Source organism: Staurois parvus, unplaced genomic scaffold, assembly GCF_062004578.1.
Source record: "Staurois parvus isolate SC_StPar_1 unplaced genomic scaffold, SC_StPar_1.0 ptg000332l, whole genome shotgun sequence".
NCBI classification, from domain to species: Eukaryota; Metazoa; Chordata; class Amphibia; order Anura; family Ranidae; genus Staurois; species Staurois parvus.
The window spans coordinates 115,433-133,651 of NW_028318128.1; the positions used below are offsets into that span (position 1 = coordinate 115,433).

General features: G+C 40.4%; 1 protein-coding gene across 1 annotated transcript in view; it reads left to right on the top strand.

Moving 5' to 3' along the window:
- The window catches only part of RALGPS2 (Ral GEF with PH domain and SH3 binding motif 2), a 77,850-nt gene that overhangs the window by 41,607 nt on the left and 18,024 nt on the right, over window positions 1–18,219 (top strand). Inside the window, exons 7-10 of the mRNA XM_089683962.1 lie at window positions 723–777; window positions 5,427–5,504; window positions 13,189–13,294; window positions 15,494–15,586. Coding sequence (XP_089540088.1) covers window positions 723–777; window positions 5,427–5,504; window positions 13,189–13,294; window positions 15,494–15,586 — 332 coding nt within the window. The remainder of the gene's footprint in view (window positions 1–722; window positions 778–5,426; window positions 5,505–13,188; window positions 13,295–15,493; window positions 15,587–18,219) is intronic.

Consider the following 18,219-nt stretch of genomic DNA (forward strand, 5'->3'; position numbering starts at 1 on the left):
ACTAGACTGTGATGAGATTACATTTCTCCTCCAAACTGCCCTGTCAACCATCCTCTAAAAAGGGATCCACCCCAGGGGCAGCAAGGGCTGCTGCATGTGTAGACAAACCCTTACTGATACAGATAAGCTGGCTTTTTGGAAGTTGTGTGTGTTCCAAACAGCAGCTGTGATTGACTCCCCCTGTAGTCCAGGGGACATTTCTGATGGTCCGTGGGGTTTGTGGGAGGCACTTAGAAGGTGTGTGTGCTACAATGCCCTTCAATGACAATTCAGATTCACACAGTGGGGAGAAGGGAGGAAGGTAAAAATCAGCAGTTTTGTATCGAGCATCAGGAGGAGATCAGAAGGTCAGAAACAGGTGAGGCTGGAGTTCCACATCACAGCAGCAATTACATGATCATTGTGACTGAAAGCAAACTCCTTATGCATTTTTCTCTCATATATTCAATCTCAGTCGGCCAGGTTTACTTTGTTTTGCTAATCCATCCAATGCTATATAAAATGGGACTTTAACGTTGAAGAAAGCTAAATTTTGTTCCATTGCATTTTGTTCTGTTTTTCTGTTATGCCCTTGGAATGTTTTTGAAAAGTAGGAAACATATTTACATAATTGACTTTACCTTTTAATCTGTTCCACTCATTGTGATTTTGTTTTAATTCTGTTCTTCATCACTGACTTGCATTCCATTTTGATTGTTCCCTCTATTTCTTTTGATCTGCAGGGAGCAGCGATGGCTCTGAGCTCAGTGAGGATATGTCATGGCCAGCATTTGAAAGGTAAGCAAGTATGCTCTTTTTTACCCCACAGAGAGCACCAGACTGGAGGATTTTGTATTTGTACGGTTACTGCCCCGTGTCTCAATATCTTTCTGTTTAATCATGGTAAAAGAGAAGTCAAGGTTGTTGGTTTTTTTTTTGTTTTTTTTTCTTCTGTATCAATCCCCCACCCACCCAAACAGTAGGTTTTGCTTTTTACAACTTTTGCTTTCCTTTCAGCATTCTTGTGATGCCAGAAACTATATCTTAGGCCCAATATGAGTTATAGTTCTGTAAGCTGTTTTAGTGGCATGGTAACATTTGTACTTTTACACCTCTGCCTATAGAGGTAGATTGACAACACAACACCTCTATGCATAGTGTTTTGCAGAGCAGATCTTCAGGTGTCTACATCACACGCTACCAAGAGCCTCTGTAACAATCCACAACGCTAGACTGCATCTTCTGAAAAAGGAAGCAGGACAGTGTGACCTGATTTTAGAAATCAATTTTATAATATTCCTGCAGACGTCATAAACAACTCAGCAGTGCTGCTGAGTGGGTAATATCGGGCACTTTTCTGTTAAATATTCTTTTTAATATTGCCCAATAATGCCTAATTATGTGTTTACATTTAACAATATGACTCACAAAAGGAGAACAGTACAGACTCAAGAAAGAGGCCAGCAAGTCAAATGATGATAAAAACATTTGCAAACCATATTCTAGTCTATAAGGCCTCATGCACACTGCACATTTTTGCAGCTTCCTCTAGGGACTTTTTTTTTCCTGCCTCTAAACTCTTCTGCATGTTAGCCTCTTTCTAAGCCTATCCTAGGCTTTTAGTAGCGGGGGCTTTTAAAGATAGAAAAAAATCCCGCTGACAGTGCGCCCAAGAGAAGCAGCGTTTTGGCAGAAACAACTCTAGTAAACACGCCTAAATGTGTGTTAACACTAGGCACGTTTAGCGCTTGTGTTAATTCATTTCATTGGCCATAACTTATTATTCTGGGCAATAAAATTAACATACAAACACTTTACGCCTGTAAATGTTCTTAAATGCATTACACTCTTTTACAAGCGTCAGGTTTTTTTTTTTACCAAAACACTATTGCCATGAGGAAAGGCTTCTAGGAGAGTTTGCAAAACGTCCTGTGTGCATGAGGCCTAAAGCATTTTTCAAATGGTTAGATATTTGATGTTTTGAGGAAACAGCCAGGCATTAGCAACCTTTAATTGTTTGGACGCAACTTTGTTTTGGTTCAAAGGAAAATGCATACAGAAGCAGCATGACTAAATCTGGCCATAGATGGATCGAAATTCAGCTTGTTCAGCTGGGACGTCCAAATTTCAATCCACTTCTAATGAAGGGGAATGTTGGAAAAATTTTCCTAGATCAGTGTATTCTGACCACAGAGGAGTCCCTGCTGTCAGAATACAATAGTGCAGTGCGGAGGATTCCGCCATCCACCATGAATGTGTTGTTCTCAAGACAAATATTCCTTGTACACAGGCCCTTCAGCTTTTATAAGAAATATGTGTACAGCAAGTCTCTAGTGTTTGCAAATCTTTTCACAAACTTCCATCAGTTTTTATGAAATCCTTAAACATTTACTTAAAAATCATTGCTGAATTCCGGAGGGGGCAAAGTGCATCTAACACTTGTTTGTGTTCTGATCCATAGCCAGACTTTTTTTTTTTTTTGCTGGCTGTCATTTTCCCCCAAGCTAAAGCCCAATTTATGGGTGTTCCTATGCGGAAGTTACAGCTTGGCATTAACCACTGCCCCCTCTCTTCTCTTCAGTGTACTAGCTGTAAGGAAGAATATTTGTTTAATTTTTCACAGTCAGCAATTGGGTCAACAGAGGGAGCGCTTCTGACAGTGAGTGTAAGAAATATGTGCTAATAGCTTATGCTTTCAGCTAATTCACCTTTTTTTAATTTAGACCCTCTTACCATATATCAAGTCTGTCCATCAAGTGACCACAGGCACTTCAATAAAATAACAAACAAAAGTTTCTGCCAAATGATCAGTAAATAGATCAGTTCAACCAGGAATCACTCTTGTGTTCCTGTGCGATTTGAGTGCAGTGGTTTTCAGGCCATTCATTTGAATTGCGCAGCTGAATTCAGATCGTAAATACCAAACGATTGTAACTGTTTTTTACAGATATGTGAGTTAGGTCTAGTTGTGATTTTCTACAGCCCGAGAAACTTGTATAACATATCCTGAATCCACCAGATCATCTCTTATTCGTTTAGCAGAGTTCCTGGATTGAAAACATGATGGGCCAACACCCCCCCCCCTGCTGTTGTGAATGACTGCAACCCCAGTACAGACCAAAATGAGACCAAGTGCCACATGGCCCTGGTCCCATGGCGGATTTAGCAAAGGTTTTTAAGTTGTGATGCTTTCCGCTAATCTCAACAAACTGCTAGCATGTCAAGTAGTGCTAGAAGGTGAAAAAGTGCCTCATCTTTTTTTTTTTTTTTTTTTCTTATGCACTCATTATGTTATATTTGTGCAACTGTATATGAAGCCTGTATTTTCAGTGATAAATACATTGAGCTTAATTTTAGTGCACGCAAAGTACAATCCCAATTTTGTTTGTTAAATGTAAAATATGTAATTGTGTCAAGTAAATAGATTTCCAAAAATGTCAGGCCTGAAAATTGAACACACTGTCAAAACAGCAACAGACTACTATAATTAAAATTTTACTGAGACGATGGTTACGATAGCCTATCAGATTAGAGTTAAGAGGAAGTGATGGTCCTAGAATAATTCCTCTCACTCTGACCTGTGCGGTGGTAACAAATATATGTTGTGCAATATGAGTTCACATATGTGAGTGCACCTTAAGTGTGCATTTTAAATTTTACAAACGCTTATTTTATTCAGTTTTTCTTTTTTCTGTAAAATGTTTACATTTTTACATGTCCCCATGTGATAGCATTTTGAAGGCGACAGGTTCTGTTTATAGAGATTTCTGGGTTCTGTCACCTCTGCCTGTGGAAGTAGTCAAGCACCTCTCCAGCCACCCCAATCACTTATTCCATACAGATCAGATCCCAGGGGTACATTTTTGTTTTAAAAAATGCTCACAGCTACAATAAAGCATGAGTTTGTTTCTGTTCACATCATTGGCATTAGAAATTTGAAGGCATTAGAAATTTTATAACTGAAGGGTGTTTTAAAAATTTCACGAAAACTGCTTGAAAGTTGTTTGAAAGCTTTGCAAATCCTTTCTCAAAAAAAAAAAAAAAAAACCTGTTGTACACACTGCTCATATTACCCAGGCTTAGGTCCATGTATACAAGGCCTTGAACAAGTCATTATGTTTAGTATCCATATGCCAATTACCAACACATTTACTGAAGATGCATATCCTGTGACTAAAGGCCATACTTGCAATATACAAAATTGTGCAGTGCGGGTTGTTTTCTTGTTCATAAGTATTTACTGTAACCACATTCTAAAGAATCTACAGTTGGCCAAATAAGGGCATTCATGCTGAATACAGGTCCATTTTGCTCTTCTCCAGATGTGTGTCATGTTTTTCAATATCCATAGGCCCTAGTGAAGCTTAGTTTTAGGAAACAGAGTGTGTCAAACGATTGTCTTGAGAATCCAAAAAGTCCTTTATTTTTCACAAACCACAGGAAAGCAAAAGCAGCCAACGTGTTTCAGGGGCTTGAAGACCCCCCCCCCCTACCAATCATCAGGACGTGACATTTATTTATGACAAGAATAAGAGATTTGTGGACTCTCAAGACAATTGCATGGTGCTCATTTTGGTTTACTTTTATATGCAGATTTCTGGTTTTTGACTGCCAATCTCAAACCATCAGGTTGTCTTTTTGATGAGTTATACATTTGAGTCCAGCTCTTTGTTCTGAGGCACACTGCCAGGTACAATTTCTAAAATGTCTAGCCCACTTTTTATACTGTAGGCCTGTTCAGTTATACTACTCTACCTAAGTCCCACCACCAGGTGAATGTTGTCAAATGCAATTGCATGTATGATCACGATAGGTAAAGTAACCTTTCTCTTTCTCTCATGGATACTTATCACAGAAAATAAGATTGTCATAGGGATGGCTCTTGATGGTCCCCAAAAACACTTTATAATGAAAAGTAACTACGCTTGTGGCCATGAAAAGTGCAGCTACCTAGAGGCCTTGTTATCTTAGCACTGTGGAAGAGTGAATACATTCTTTGTGTCTGTCACACAGGAAATTCCAGCCATACATTTCTGTATAACCAAGAAAAGAAAAGGAAATCTGTGTGCCTCAGGCATGACGATATCTAAAGGAAGAATGCTCTTGTTGTCTATAGCAACAAATTCATTCTTTTTTTTTTCTCTTGACCAGTTTAGTTAGTTATGAGAAAGTCAGAAGTCCCACTTGCCTTTGCACTTTGCCATCTCTGCTGCTTATAGAGGGACAGAGCAAATTTAATGGTATGCATCAGATATGCTACTAGTATTCATGGAGGATTATTTTGTATATAATTAAATTAGTTACAGACTTAACATTTTTGTTTTCTGAAGGGGGTTAAATTGAGCATTTTGGTGGTAATAGACCAGCTTGTGCTCTGCCTGTTCTTTATATCCTGTTGTGGTATCAATCTGTATGTAACACTGCCAATCTGTAATGGAATCCAACAGGAACAGATTGTACCATTCTCTGGGGCCGATGACACGAGGGGCGTGGAATGGCTACCGAGGCCCATTGAATGCCAGCAGGTATTATGCCAGCACAATGGTGATGGTGGAGTTATGGCACCGGCTATATTAATTTATTCTGTCTTGGTTGCTGGGCACTCTTCTTCTGCTTTTTGGGGATGTTCTTTTTTTTTTGGTGTGTGCTGATTCTTTCAGATTTCCACCTACTTAAATCTTCTGTTTGTTCATAAGCTTTTAGAGATGATGATTTTTCCTTTGCACAATATAATTGCACCTTATATTTGTTTTGCACAGCAAATGAACAGCTGTGCATAGAATAAGAAAAACAAAATTAAGTGCATGGCCTAAATTCTTTTGTATTAATTTTCCTAAGTTATTTGACAAAAGGGTATTTTTACACTTATTGCAACATCTGTTACAAAGTTGTATGATTTTATAATATATCTGAAGCTCTAAGCTCCTAGTCAGTAAGCAGAAGGCAAGCGAATCCTTTGGTATATGAAATACTATGCTAAATTGGAGGGTGTTATTCTTGCCACCCAGTCCTGATATTTTGCTATATTTACCCAGTATAGGTTCTATTTTAAAACAAAATCATATTGGTTGTAGAAGTAGTGTTTTCACTCTATCCCTGCTTTACAAATTCAGCCTCAAGTATTTAAGTCTGTTCATTCTCTCTGGACTGCCATCTTGTGATCAATTAATCCATAACATGTTGTTGCTCAGAATAAGTGGTCCAGAAACATAGACTTCAGTTTAAGTTAAATTTTGGACAGGGTGGGGAATGGTTAGAATCTGTCAGGCCGTGGGTGGGGACCCATGAAGACTGAGATTGAGCTTTGCAGTCACTTTTGCAGCGGTTTTCCTATTCCGGGTCACAATCTTGAGCAGTGTTTTTGTCTTTTGGTCAGTTGACCATGTCGACCACGCTTATGCTTATCAGACGACGGTTTCCTGGAAACTGTAGATGCTGTTATAGGCGTTGATACTGTACCTCGCGACACTGCATATGCATTGCTAACTACAGTCACAGAGGCACCAGCTAAGCGGGCACAACAATTTGCCCTCTTTGAAGTTCAATAAGCTGTGACATGACTCTGTATTACCAGCAGCGCACACAGTGACTGATGAAAATGAGTCTTCTCTCCTGTTAGCTAGGTGTCTCATCGCACAACGGCAGCAGAGTGTTACATCACTTTGCATTTAACGCAAAACATTGTCACTTTCATACCTGCAAATCATGTAGTTTTTCCATTTTTATTTTGTTCTATTATTCATTCTATGCATGAAGGTGAAAAAAACTTCTCTGTGCAGCAGCACCCCCTAATACTCACCTAAGCCCCCTCTCGATCCAGCGATGTGCACTGAAGTCTCGGTTATCCCTGGACTCCCTCTCCTCATTGGCTCCCACTGCTGTCAATCACAGCCAATGAGAAGAGAGGGGGGGCAGGGCCGAGCCTCTGCTCCCTGCATGAATGGACACACGGAGCAGTGGGTGCCTCCACAGCAAGCTGCTTGCTTTGGGGATACCCGACGGGAGGGAGGGGCCAAGAGCGCCGATGGGGGACCCGAGAAGAGGAGGATCTGGGCTGCTCTGTGCAAAACCACTGCATTCAGCAGGTAAGTATAAACATGTTTTGTTCTTTAAAACAAACATAAGCTTTTAGAATCACTTTAATGTGACGTATAATATGTGCAATTCAATTAAAAACAAACTGAAACCTTTAGTTAAAAGTGGGAATAAATAAATATAAAAAAACTAACAATAACATGGTTGTATACCATGCATATGCATACCTTCAAACTAATATTTTGTTGATGAACCAGTTCTTGTCTTGGGAATCTCTGCCCATCCTTCCTCACAAAAGTGCTCCAAATCTGTCAGATGGCGAGAGCATCTCCCGTGCACAGACCTCTTCAGGTCACACCACAGATTTTAAATTGGATTCAGCTCCAGGCTCTGGCTGGGCCATTACAAAACTCTGTTTTCCTTCTGGTGAATGCATTATTTTGTTGATTTGGAGGTATGCTTTGGGTCGTTGTTGTGCTAAAAGGTAAATTCCTCTTCATCTTCAGCTTTTTAGCTAAGGCCTGAAGGCTTTGTGTCAGAATTGACTGATATTTGGAACGGTTCATAAGTCCCTCCACCTTGAGTAAATCTCCAGCTCCAGCTGAAGAAAAATAGCCCCAAAGTATAATGCTGTCAGCACCATGGTTCACTGTGGGTATGGTGTGGTTTTTTTTTTGGGGGGGGGGGGGGGGTTGTTGATGTGCAGTATTGGTTTTGTGCCAAACATAATTTTTGGAATTATGGCCAAATAGTTCAATCTTGGTCATCATACCATAACATTTGCCCACATGCTTTTGTCAGACATGATGTAGGTTTTTGCAAATTGTAGGTTGGATGTTTTTTTTAATAGGAAAAGGCTTCTGTTTTGCCAAAGCCCAGACATATGAATAGGGAAGTGTGTTGTCACATGTACACAACTAGTACTTTCCAGAAATTCCTTCTGTTGCTGTAGGCCTTCTGGCAGCCTCCTGGCCCAGTTTCTTGTTTTTTTCAGTAGTTTTGGAAGAATGTCCAGTTCTTGGTTAACTGTTGTGCCATATTTTCTCCACTTTCTGACTGACTTTACTGTATTCCATGGTATATTTAATGCCTTGGAATTGTTCTTGTACTTTCCAACAATGAGATCTCTCTAATGCTTTGTAAGCTTTTCATAGACTATGGCTTTTGCTATAAGAGACAACTGAGTAATTGTCAGCAAAATCCTAGAACAGCTAAACTTGGACATGGACTTGATCAGAGTCCCTTTCATTGAGGGCAGGTGTGTACGGACTACTATTTAACATTAGTTTGAGGGTTCTTGGTTAATTCTGAACACAGCCACATCCCTAAGAGGGTGTGTACAATTAGGCTGGCCATACATTACACAATTTTCTGTACAATTTCCTTCAGATTTACCTTCAGCTATGTAATACAAGGGCCTGCTTAACTGGATACAATTGAAAGTGTTGTGTAGGGCTGACCTCATATTTAAAAAAAAAAATTTATCCTAAAAGAAAATTGTACAAGAAAATTGCATATTGTGTGGCCAGCCTTCGTTTATTTTTTCCCACTAAACTATTTCAGTTTTTATAATTTAATTGTAGGTCACATATATAAGGTGAAAATTTCTGTAATTATCTTGGTCTGGCATTTTTATAGGGGTGTGTAGAGTTTTTGTATAGTGTGTGTGTGTGTGTGTGTGTGTGTGTGTGTGTGTGTGTGTGTATATACATGCATACATACACACAAACATTTCCAAAAGTATTGGGCCACCTGTCTTTACATGCACATGAACTTTAATGGCACACCAGTCTATATTGAGTTGGCCCACCCTTTACAGCTATAACAGCTTCAACTCTTCTGGGAAGGCCGTCCACAAGGGTCAGGAGTATGTCTATGGGAATGTTTGACCATTCTTCCAGAAGCGCATTTGTGAGGTCAGGCACTGATGTCAGAGCAGAAACTGCAAGCCAGGCTTTCTTGTCCAATTCATCCCGAAGGCGTTCTATTGGGTTGAGGTCAGGTGCAGGCCAGTCAAGGTCCTCCACCCCGAACTCATTCAACCATGTCTTTATGGACCTTGCTTTGTGCACTGGTGTGCAGTCATGTTGGAATAGGAGGGTTCATCCTCAAACTGTTCCCACAAAGTTGGGAGCATGAAATTGTCCAAAATGTCTTGGTATGCTGACGCCTTAAGAGTTCCCTTCACTGGAACAGAGGGGCCAAGCCCAGCCCCTGAAAAACAACCCGACACCATAGTCCCCCCTCCACCAAACTTTACACTTGGCACAGTGCAGTCAGGCGTGTACCGTTCTCCTGGCAACCACCAAACCCAGACATGTTCATCGCATTGCCAGACAGAAAAGCATGATTCGTCACTCCAGAGAACACGTCTCCACTGCTCTAGAGTCCAGTGGCGGCGTGCTTTACACCATGGCATCCGACGCTTTGCATTGCACTTGGTGATGTAAGGCTTGGATGCAGCAACTCGGCCATGGAAACCCATTTCATGAAGCTCTCTACGCACTGTTGTGCTAATCTGAAGGCCACACAAGGTTTGGAGGTCTTTAGCTATTGACTATGCAGACAGTTGGCGACTTCTGTGCGCTGCGCTGACCCCGCTCTGTCATTTTACGTGGCCTACCACTTTGTGGCTGAGTTGCTGTTGTTCCCAGTTGCTTCCACTTTGTTATAATACCACTAACAGTTGATCGTGGAATATTTAGTAGCCAGGAAATTTCACAAATGGACTTTTTGCACAGGTGGCAACCTATCAGGGTACCAAGCTTGAATTCACTGAGCTCCTGAGAGCGACCCATTCTTTCACAAATGTTTGTAGAAGCAGTCTGCATGCCTAGGTGCTTGATTTTATACACCTGTGGCCATGGAGGTGATCGAAACACCTGAATCCAATGATTTAGAGGGCTGGCCCAATACTTTTGGCAATATTTTGTGTGTGTAGTATTTTTTCCCTTTTTAGTCTTTACTGTTATATATTTTTTACACAACCACTATGCTTTGCCTTTTTGAAGTGAGTTGCCTTGTTTACCACAGGGATTGTTTGATCCGGCAACTGTTAAAGCAGCAGAAAATTTAACCTGCCCATAACATTTACTAAAGCTCACCCCGACACGTATTTACATCTTTGAATACAAGGAGGCTGCCCTGTATTTTTTTCTTCACACAATAAGCTTTAGCTATTCCTTGAATTTATAGCAAATACACCCAAAGTGTTGATTTTACAAATGGTGTGGCGGTCGCATAGTATCCCCATCCAGTCTTCTGTCATCATTTTACTTATTTATTCAGAATTCTTTGTGCAGCCTTTTGTTTTTCACATTATTAATGGTGTCTTAATGCATGTGTCTTATTACTGAATAATTGTAGGTGGTAGCAATGATCAGATGCAGCTGTAGCTGATCAAATGTCATTAGATATCATATTTGTTGTTCTGTTTCTTCCCACCTCAGAAGGATAAATTCCTTCTGGGGTCAAATCCAAAATGTGTACCTGGCATCAGCTGTGATCACCTTGCTTCCTCATAGGAAAAGTGGATGTAACTGATGCATGTATGTGGGATAGTGCCCCTGTATCCAAATATAGGTCCAAAAACTCAGAGCAACTCTGTACTACAACTCTGCACATAAAATAGTGGGGACAGGGATAGACGCCCTGCCAGGCTCTTACTAGGATTTCTGACAACTTTGGAGAGATTTGTCCTTATTTCAATAAAGATAAGTAAATAGAGATATCTCCAGTGGGAACACAGCTGGCAACAAAACACTGATTTTCAGCAAAATGGAGAAGGGTTAGAACCTCTGTCAGGTTATTACTGAATCTAGAAACTTAAATGTCACAACGTGATGGTCAAGTCCAGATACAAATGTATTGCATTGCAACATCTATTGAAGGACTGTAAACAAAAGCCAATGTGTTTTTGGGACCAAGCCTTGCCTGCCTCATCAGCTTGTCAGCTGTTCCCCTCATTTCCTCATATGTTGCTGTTACTAGAGAATTAAGGTGGAATTTCCCCAATCAACACATAGACAGCAATAAAAACTTGAAAGACATGGTAATGTTTCCAAGTCTAAACAAAACATAAAAAAAGTTTGGGTTGGAATTGGGTGTAATTAAAAAAAACTGCAAATAAAACCAATCGGCAGACAGCTGAAGCTAAGCTGAGCCCTACCCTTCCCAGCCTCCCCATGGGTTCTTTAATGTAGTCAATGGCCTTACTGAATAATGGAGATACAGTATTTAAGAGGTGGCAAGGGATAAGAGCATGCACACATAATCTGTGATATTATCAAGGATGTTGTATGATCAGTGTTAAAATGACCTTCCTCATTGCTGGCTCATAAGACTGAATTTCTGAAAGTGTATTATGTTCCTAGAAAGACACACACACACATAGACGCGCACACGCAGACGCGCAGGCGCGCACACGCAGACGCGCGCAGACACGCACACGCGCAGACACGCACACGCACAGACGCGCGCACACACACAGACGCGCGCACACACACAGACGCGCGCACACACACAGACGCGCGCACACACACAGACGCGCGCACACACACACAGACGCGCGCACACACACACAGACGCGCGCACACACACACAGACGCGCGCACACACACAGACACACAGACACACACACTGCAGTTGTGAAGTTATAAAAGAAGGTATAAAGAATGTTGCCAAGTCAAACTTTTCTGTGGTTTCCTTGGTTGTGCATTTTTCTTGTAATGAAGCCTTTGGATATCCACTGTGATGAATGGAAGGGGGGGCATACTGAGATGTCCTTGCTCCCTTCCTTTTCAGGAGACCGCACACACTATCTATGCGCAGACTCCGGATCTCCTCCCTTACTAGGAGCTGCGTACATCTGCGCAGTTCCAGGCAAGTTTGTTCTATTAGCACCCATTCACAGTGATCATTAACAAAAGATTCTGACTTGCTGCTTTTTGTGTTTGGTTCATTAGTAACACACATTAAAACAGTATTCCTGCTAAACTTTAATACTGAGTGAGCTTTTGTATTTTTCCCTTCATCTACCAGAGCCATGCGGATCACCTGACATCATCCCATGTAAAATGGCCCAGTTCTAGTTGTCATTTGTGATGACCTGTAATATTCAGTAAGTGTTGGTTAACCTTCCAGCTGCTAACATACAGGTGACACATGCAACACCTATAGAAAATGGATGTAACAAATCACAATTCACAAATGATCTGCAGAACTGACTACAGAACAACTTGTACGCTTTAGAGGTGTAACATTACCTCAGACTCAGGTTTCAGCATTAAAGTAGCATTTCAGACTAAACCTAAGTAGTCTTAAAAATGCTTCTTACCCCTCCTAACACTGATGCTGACTAACCTGTGAAAGAAAAATGTATATACTTATTTTCAGGCCACTCCAGTCCAGTCACGCGATCCTGTGTCAGCTGCAGGGGAGAGCGCTCAATCACAGCTGGTAAAGCCTGGAGCATTGACATCATCCATAGTCTCCTATGGCCCGTCCTTAACCGCACTCCCTCCTCTCCCCTGCAGCGGCCATTGACTGACACAGGAGAGCCCGATCACGTGACCGCGGTGTCCTGAAACTAGGTAAGTATACACAACTTTATTGAACAGGTTAGAATAGGTGTTAGAAGGGGGAGAGCACATTTTTAAGTTTAGTTAGATTTATCAATGAATCCCACTTTAATTTCAGGTTTGCAATGAATACCTTAAACATTTGATAAAACTTCTCCACATTTTGCCCTTCTACTTGCTAAAAAATTACATTACATTATGGAGAATGCAGCAGCAGGGGTGTGTCTGGGGAAAAATATTCAGGAATAATGGCTGATTTTAGATGAACTGTCCCTTTAAAATATTATTTGTTCCTGCAGAATGTGAGAACCCAGATTTACTGATGTCATGTGACCCCCTATGGCCTGGTTTTCTGATCTGACATTTGTTTCCCGTGTGCTGTGTATTAAATGCTGCCTGTGACACACATCAAATTCCTCTTCATTCCTTTGATGTCTGTCTCATGCAGATGTGTGACCTATTAAGCTTCATTCCCCTCCGCCAGCTTGTACTATTCCCCAGGAGCCTGGCAGCATTGTGCTCCATGATGCGGGCACTCAATGCCGGTTACTGCAAGGGGTAATCTCTGACGATTGAATGTAATGTTCCTTTGCAGCTCTGCAGATTCAGCGGAACTAGCAATGCATTTATATCCTGCACCAGTCACCATACAAGGGGTCTTACGACGGAAGACTTTATTAAAAGAGGGCAAAAAGCCAACAGTAAGTATCTGTATATTGAAGTAATTATCAATAAAACATATTTATACTGCCTTTGCAAATACAATAAGTCACTGTTTTTTTTCTGGCATTGAAATCTTTGCACAGGAATGTGTGCTTTCAATCATGCTAGTACCTGTGCCCAATAATATACATCTGCACTTTTAAGGGTTCATTTAATTTGATGGATTTAGTAGTTGGTGTATAGGTGGCAATTAGTGGGCTATTGAAGTATTATTCCAGCTTAGGCATTAGGTTTGTGTTTAGGTTAAATATTCGTGTTTTAGGTTAGGGGCTATAGGACAATTGACATTAACCCGAAACTTCTTAGTGGGTAATGGTAAAACCTCTAGAAGGTTTCTATTGCCAGCCATGTTTACATTGGGAAGATAAAATGGATATAGTAGCTTCTCAAATCAATTTATAACTAGTAATAAAGGGATGCACATGGGTGGGCAGGGGTTATACTATGAGCATTACAGAATTACCCAGCACTCATTTCAGCTAGTTTAGCACATTATACCTAAAGCTGCAGAGCTCTGGAAGAGATCCATCAGGCTCCACCCACTACAGACTGCCTGCAGAAAGCTACAGGAGGGGCGGATACAAGACCAGCCTACTCTGCACAAGGACAGAGAGCAGCAGTCAGCGGTCTTTATTACAGGAAGCTCCTGCACAGACACAGTTTCACAGTGGATTACTGCATAGATCTGGAAGAAATGCATAAAGTACACAAAGTTCAAGTAAGAATACACATTCCTCTTGTATTTGGAAAATATTTGCTTATCCAAGAGTTCTGCTTTAAACTACTCCTAACAAAGTAGAACTAAAGGAAAAACTATTCATATTCATTTTGAATAGAGTAAGGGAGAGTTGTATGTAATCCCCGACAGGTTTTTTTTTTATGCTATCCGTGTCCCATTGGGGAGATTTCCCCTCACTTCCTGTCCAATAGCCAAAAAGATAGGAAATCCATCCAAAGTGAGGGAATCTCTGTTTGTCACCAGGGTCTCCATAACTAGTGTCCCCATTTGGAAGATTTCCTTTCTATTCCTTTTCTGGAGATAACCTAAGATTTAGGATTTTCTTACTTTCAGGGATGACAATAAACTAGACAAATAGGTTGAATCTCCGTAACAAATGTACAGACAGCAGTAAAGACCTGACAGGAGTTTTAACCCCCCCCCCCCCCCGTCTCTTGATGATTGCAAGCATGTTTACTACCCACTTTCACCTTCAATCTACAACACTCAAATTACCGGTATTGGAAGGACAAACTGCTTTTTTAAACATATTTTATCAATGGAAAGCTGTTATTAACCCAAAGTTTCTATATAATCCTGCTGTATTCAGTCTCACTGTATGATTGGAGTCCACATTCGGTGCACAGCAAATAGGGATTTAAGCCCACAATTCTCATTTACATATGCCAGTATTAATACCCTGCACTCATTTGTTGCTCTATAATGCCAGATTTGCCTTTTTGGTCTGTATGTGTATTGTACACAGTCCCCACTATTCTACCTGTGTATGTGTCCTTTTTATTCCTCTTACATGTTATGCCATGACATTTTGTACATCATCGCCATCTAGTGGGGTAGAATAGCCTCAGATGGGTACCTGGCACATGAGCAATGTTTTTAAATAGTTTGTTAGGAAAATAAATACTTTAGTAAAGTATGTCTCCTTTGTGACATATCAGCCAACAATGAATGGGAATGGGAACTGAATGAAAGAGAAATCACTTTAAAATTGGATGACATTTACATATCTGAAAGTATTTCGGTGTCATGATCCAAATTTCCAGAAATCTTGCTTTTCTGTTATTAATTGGACAATGTTAACAAAGACTGCAGGCTAAACCTGCTAGCCAAGCAAAACAAGACACTGCTCAAATGTGCCTTTTACTGTCCTTTTAAAAGTTATTATTACATAAATAATGCCATATTTCTATGTTATTTAAAGGTACAGAATCATTATGTTCCCCATGAAGCAACTTAAGCTGCCCTACATGCTTCAAATTTCTCTCTTAATCTTGTGATCTGAATAGGAGAAAACCATCAGTTCCCCCATCTTTGCCAAGCAGTGTGGATAGAGGAATGTTAGCTGATGGCTATCGTATTCAGCAATATTGTCCCTTTTTAGAAGCTAGGTGTATATTGTAATGTAAGCTACATATCATGATATAATGTTTTCATGCAGGTGGCATCGTGGACCAAATACTGGGCAGTACTGTGCGGTACACAGCTTATATACTATGCAGCAAAATCCATAAAAGCCACAGAAAGGAAGCATGTAAGTAATAGCCTTTTACTTAAAGGTAATTCATTTGTAAGCATATAAAATACAGATATATCCCCACGCTGCTTTGATCACTTCCAAACTCTGGAAAAGCTGCTCACACCCCTGTTTTATCACCAATGCAAAAAATATATACTGTAGATAAATATCAATAGTATAGTGTTTTTGCCTTCTAAATATAATGCAATCAAAGCTACAACAAGATAAATGAATAAAAAAAAATCAATGAATGTTATCACACTGAAAAAACTTTTACTCATATCCATGATAAAATATAATACCAATATACTTCCTTTTTACAAACAAATATTACCACATAGTTATTTTCTTCTATAGTCTTAATATAATAAATCCAATGGAGAATCTGTGGCAAGACTTGAAAATTGCTGTTCACAGACGCTCTCCATCCAATCTGACAGAGCTTGAGCTGTTTTGCAAAGAAGAATGGGCAGAAATGTCACTCTCTGGATGTACAAAGCTGGTAGAGACATCCCCAAAAATACTTGCATCTGTAGTTGCAGCAAAAGATGGTTCTACAAAGTATTGACTCGGGGGGGGGGGCTGAATACAAATTCACGCCACACTTTTCAGATATTTATTTCTAAAAAAATTTTGAAAACCATTTATCATTTTCCTTCCAATTCAGTACATGTAAATGTGGAAAATTTCAAGGCGTGTGAATACGTTTTCAAGGCACTGTAAGTAACTAACATTAGAATAAAAGAAAATCGGCTTCTCAGCATAAGATTTGGTAAACCTTCACATCTCTCTTCCATCTTCTCGTACTCACGGAGAGTTTTGCCCAACTGGTGACAATATGGCTCCTATAGAGCGGAGCCATGATGCCACCACACTGGGCGAAACTCTGAGTATGAGCAGATGCTGGAGCGTGACAGGCGAGAGAGATGTAAAGGTTTACCAAAGTGAATCCTATGTTGAGAAGCCAATTTTCATTTATTCCAATGTGAGTGTAACCCTTTATGCTTTTTAGGGACATCGCAGGATGGAGTGAACAGAGAGGAACAGGAAGGAATAAGAAGAGAAAGCGAAAAATATTTAGAAAAAGGTGGAACGACAGCAGGGAAGGATCAGAGTCAATCCAAGATGCAAGCTTACATTTCCCAGGACAACAAAAGGAATACCAGGAATTGGAAAAAGGAGACCTAAATGTCATTAATTTGACTGATTTTCCCTCTGGGACCTAATCATATATCATTACTCAGTAAAGGCCTTGGCTTTTCACCATGTCATAAGGGCAATAAATTTGAGATTTATAAAGACATTGTCTATTTGTAAGACGTGTGAACTTTAAATTGATGTTCTTTGGCAAAAAGACAGACCCTGTGAAAACCCAACAACCCCCTGAGGGGGCTTATGGCCTAAATGAGGAAGAAATGATTAAAAACCTGGATTGACTCGGACCTACTTGAATCCCCACCTCCTTCAGGTCTAGCCAATAAATCCACTTTATTCCCTAGTTTTGGTACAAATAGATATCTTCAATTGTTTCTCGAGTCAGTGACTGCTGAGATGCGAGCAATGGATTGGGAATCAATTGAACCAACTACAGATAATTTGATGTCGGGGGAACGACTAGCCCTGAAGGAATTGGCAAAGTTACCTGGTTAAACCTAGTGATAAAGGGGGTAATGTAGTTCTGTGGCAGGAGAAAGACTATGTGGATGAGATCTACAGACAACTACTTGATACAGCCTGTTATGAAAAATGTAGCAGTAACCCCTTCCCGAGGCTTGTTGGTGATATCAACTATCGGATTGACAGAGCATATGAAGTGGGATTGCTCACTAAAATAGAATATCAGTAACTCGATGTGGAGGAATACAATATCCCGACGTTCTATGTTACCCCTAAAGTACATAAGAACATTAAAAAACCGCTGGGAAGACATATTGTCTCTGGGGTAGGTAGCCCCCTGGAACGATTAGCTAAATATGTTGATCAGTGAATTAAACTTCTTGTGAAGGAACTTCCCTCCTTTGTCCTTGACTCGACCGATATCCTATGCAGACTTTCTGATGTGTCTATTCCAGAGGATTGTATTCTGGCTGGGTGGACGTCGAATACCTCTACTCTTCCATCCCTCATGTGACTGAGATACATGTGGTTGCTCAATGGCTTGATATTCGCCATCCATTAGCGGGTCCGCATATGAGTTTCTTGTTGAATTACTCGAATTGATACTTACGAACAACTTCTTTATTTTTGATGAGAGGTATTTCCGGCAAATTAGAGGAGTTGCACTGGGAGCCGCAAGTGCACCATCTTACGCATGTCTACATTTAGGATGGTGGGAAAGGGAGGACGTCTACACTAAAGTGGCCTTTGGTCTACATGTACAGTTATTGGTTTGGTACATTGATGACATGCTGGTGGTATGAAAGGATACTGTGGAACAGTTTGAAAATTTTACTACTGAACTCAGTAGGAATGATAAAAATATTTTCCTTACATATAAAGTAGATCCCTATCAGACTGAGTTCTTGGACTTGCTAATTAGCAAATCCACATCTACTTTGACTACATAAACCTTCATAAAGCCAACAGCGGGCAATAACATTCTTCATGCCATCAGCCATCACCCCTGGCATCCGATTAGAAGGCTTCCT